General features: G+C 47.2%; 1 protein-coding gene across 1 annotated transcript; it reads right to left on the minus strand.

Moving 5' to 3' along the window:
• Nucleotides 1–1033: 1033 nt before the first annotated feature.
• Nucleotides 1034–4015, minus strand: LOC103767985 (death-inducer obliterator 1-like; the record flags this gene model as incomplete). Its single annotated transcript, XM_008935115.1, has 1 exon — nt 1034–4015. A coding segment is annotated over one exon (2982 nt), but the record flags the coding sequence as incomplete, so codon positions are not given.
• Nucleotides 4016–4028: the final 13 nt, after the last annotated feature.

Genomic DNA, 4028 nt, shown 5'->3' on the forward strand with positions numbered 1-4028 from the left:
CAAAACACTTTTTGGGTGAGAAGTACCATAAAATGGGAATATTTCTTAAGTCTATGGCAAAATTTGGCAAAAAAATAGAAGAAAACAACAAAAACAGTTCAAAGTAGTGCATGTAGTGGCCTATTTAACCAATTTATTCTTCTTGCCTTTGGGGGACCAGTTAATCCTGGCTTTTTTTAAATACGTCTGATGTTTTTCTAAGTTTTGCTGGCTCTAAAAGTGCCACTCATTTATGTTCTTTAATGGCAGATTTGTAAAAAAGTGACATTTAAAACCCCTGGGCTCATGGAAAAACAAAAAACTCTAAATACTTGTTTCTTTGCTGTACACTTTGATGGATTCCAAACCACAAAATACCTGTATATAGAAAGGAAGATAGTGCACTTTTAAGTTTATAGCATTGTGTTTTCAGATCCTCTGTCAGTCACAAGTAATTTTTAACACTGTTCTTCTGCAGCCTTCTCCTAAATACACATGGCCCTTCTGTTGTAAAATAAACAAGACAGCAACATTGGACTCTTGGTTTTTAAAGCGTGTGCTGTAGGAACAATTTTGACACCAAAATATCACCTAAATGAGATGTAAAGGTATGGCTCCTAAGGTCTGGATTAAATTCCGTTATAAAATTACAGTTCAAGTTACTGGAAAACATAACTTTATAATCTTAAAAAGCAATATGCTCTTCTTAGACTTTTTCCATTTCTGTACTGTAAATGGAAATTTTAAGATAAAGATGCAAGTAGAAAAACAAAATTTCAGTACAGGTAACGCTGTGAATTTTTATAAGAAAAACATTATGCACAAAATGCAGCAAGTCAAAGTCCAGTATGTCCTTGCCTTTCATCGATTCGAGTAGTTCCATTCACAGTTGTTCAAAAATTGCTCATTTGTCAGTACGTTTTGTAAGGCTAGTTTTACAAGAGGATTTTGGGAAGGGTGAGAATATATACACTATATACAGAAGATGCTCTCAGTCCTCGCTGTGTTTTACAAGGATATTGTTTATGGGGGATAGATCAGAGCAGTCGTATTTCTATGACTGGCTAGTAGAAGATGAAGCCTCTGTTTCTGTTGGTTTCTGAGCTTCCTTCGGTGTTTCTGGCTTCACCTCCTTACCCGTTTCCTTGCTCTTGCTCCGATCCTTGCGCTCCTTGCCCCTGTCCCTCTCGCGGTCCCGCTCCCGGTCTCTCTCTCGCTCCTTCTCCCTGCTCCGGTCCCGGTCCCGGTCCTTCTCCCGCTCGCGGTCTCTGTCCCTGCTCCGGGAGCGCTCTCGATCACGTCTCCTGTAGGATTCCCTCTCCCTGGTTCTTGCTCTCTCTCGGTCTCGGTTTCTGTCCCATTCCTTAGCCCGCTCGGAGTCCTTCTCTCGGTCTTTGTTTTGGTTTCTGTCCCTGTTTTTATCCCACTCCTTGTCCCTGTGCCTCTCCCAGTCCCTGTCCCTGTTCCAGTTCCTGCCGCGGTCTCTTTCCCAGGGTCTGCCGTGCTCTCGATCCCTTCGTCTCTCCTCGAAGGACCGGCCCTGGCGATTATCTGCCTGCTGAGGCTCTGGCTGATCCACGCCCTTGTCTTTATTCCCTCCCTCGTATCTCTCTCTCTGTCGCCCTTCAAACGCCTGGCCCCTAAAGTCAGGATTTTTGCCTTCTCGGAAGTCAGACGCCGACCACTGTCCTTCCGAATCGGACCCTTGTCCAGAAATATTGGAAAGGGATGAGGACGGTCCAGCCTCCTCCCACATCTCTTTTCTGTGGGATGGCAGATGGCTTGGAAGGTCCAGGAGTGGTCTTGGGGGTGGCTTCATACCTTGTGATGACTGACCTTGGAAATGAAATCTAGAAGAGGGAGGTTCATTTTCTTCTGGAAAGAGCGCTGGTGTGGCTCCTCTTTGGCCTCCAACCGGTGCTGGACCTCTCTGGTTGGCAAATCTGGGTGGTGGACTCCCTCTCCGTTCTTCAAATGGCTGTGGCAAAAGTCCTCTTGGACCAGGCATGTGGTTTGGAGCTGGACCTCTCTGGCCTTCAAATTGATTTGGGTGAGGCCCTCTTGGTCCCCCAAAATGACTTGGGGCTGGACCTCTTGGCCCTCCAAACTGAGGGCCTCCTCTCTGTCCTTTAAACTGAGCTGGTGGGGGTCGTCTCTGCCCTCCAAAAGGAAAAGGTGAAGGTCCTCTGTTTCCCATAAACTGAGGTGCATCTGGCCCTTCAAACTGTCCTGGAGGCCTAATCATTTCATTGTATTGGGAATCTGAGAATTCCCTTTGTTCCATGTGAGGCTCCCTGCAATCTTCAAACTGAGATGGTGACATTCCTCTTGGAACACCATGGTAAGGGGCAGGGCCTCTGTTATCACCGAAAAGAGAGGGTGGTCCATGCTGTGCAGAAAATAAGGAAGGAATGGGACCCTTTTGACCTCCAAACCTTCCAGATGGAGGCCCTCTTTGCCCATCGTTATTTGGAGAATCGTGCTCTTCAGAGAACTGTGGTGCTGGCCCTCTGAAATTAGGTCCATGAGGTCCTCCGGGGGCATTGAGCATCACTGGTGCTGGGGGCCCTCCTTTCTGCCCAGACAAAGAGAATGGAGGCACACCTTGGTTTTCTTCAAAGTGCTGCGGGGAAGGTCCGCACTCACTCTGAACTGATGGAGATTCAGTTTGTTCTACAAACTGGTGAGACTGAGGATTTCTTTGTTCGTCGTATTGCACTGATGAAAGACCTCTCTCTGGTTCAAAGTGACCAGCTGCATTTTCCTGAGAAGTAAACATGGCATTTGAAAAAGAATCCCTTCCCATTGCTTCCTTGGGCTCATTCGACCACGCCACTTGATGCATATCTTGCAAAGACTGACTGTTTGACGTGGAGAAATTGGGCTGAAAAGATGTGCTTGGAGGGGTTGGTAGCAGCACTTTACGTAAAGGTTTGGCTGCAGAAGGTTCTCCAGGAGCTGTCTGACTCACGTTTTCCAAGGTGACTTGAACAGTGTTTTCAAATACGCTGTTAGCTGCCTCTTTCTGGGGCACCGTAGAAGCCTTGTCACTCGAAACCCAATTATCACCACTAAAAGCAGGCTGAGCAGCAGAGATTAAAGTTTGATCTTCTTTACCAAGGGAAGTCGGCAGAGCATTTGGAAAACTTGCTGGAGCCATTTCTCTCGCGGGCATCTCATTCGGTGCCACCTGGGGCTTGAGTCGAGAGTCAGCGCTGTCACCGGTCTCTGTCACCATTCTCCTAGCTTGCCGAGGATCTCTGCTCTGCCTCGGGTCACAGCCCTGGCTCAGAACTGGTGCTTGCTGATTTAAAGATGAAGGTAAATCTACTTTTTGTGGAGCTTGCTGGTCCTGGTGGAATAATTCAGCCTTTATCAGGGAAGATTTAGGCGGTGGTGACATTAAAGCATCAGACACTGAAAAATGAGCCATGGAAACACCGACAGCTGCTCGTTGTTGTCTGAGGGCTTCTTCTTGTTCTTCTAATTGTCTTTTCTGCTCCTCGATTTGTTTGTTTAATTCTTCCAACATTTTTTGCTGCTCTACCAAGGACGAGGACGCAGACAAATCAGGCACGTACGAAGCAGATGCTTCTGAAGAATTGCTTTTAGTGTCCGTATACATTTTGTTGGGTAAATCATCAACAGTAACTTTGGCTTCTTCCAAGATAGTTTCATCTTCTGGATCGTAGGCCTCATCCTCTAGCTCTGCTATATTAGATGTCTTTTCCACAGCGAATCTTTTTTCGCTCTCACCGGTCTGCATTTCAAAAGCTTTCTCTGGACCATACTCTTCTTCAGGATCATAGGGTCTGTCGTCCTCCTCCTCCTCTATAGCTTTGTCCTTCGACATCTGGCCAAACTGCTGCACAATGGGATCCAACAAGGGCACAGCCGACACGCCCACCTCGGCAGCGGCCTGCCCTTCCTGAGTTGAAGACTGGGCAGTTTCCGAGTCCTTAGCGAGAGGCTCAAAAGCTTTCTTCTTCCCAAAAAGTGTCTGCAGGATGTGCTCGAGGGGCGTGGCGGTTTTGGGGGCTGAGGGCTGC

The sequence above is a fragment of the Merops nubicus genome, unplaced genomic scaffold (genome assembly GCF_000691845.1).
Source record: "Merops nubicus isolate BGI_N331 unplaced genomic scaffold, ASM69184v1 scaffold42252, whole genome shotgun sequence".
Taxonomy (NCBI): domain Eukaryota; kingdom Metazoa; phylum Chordata; class Aves; order Coraciiformes; family Meropidae; genus Merops; species Merops nubicus.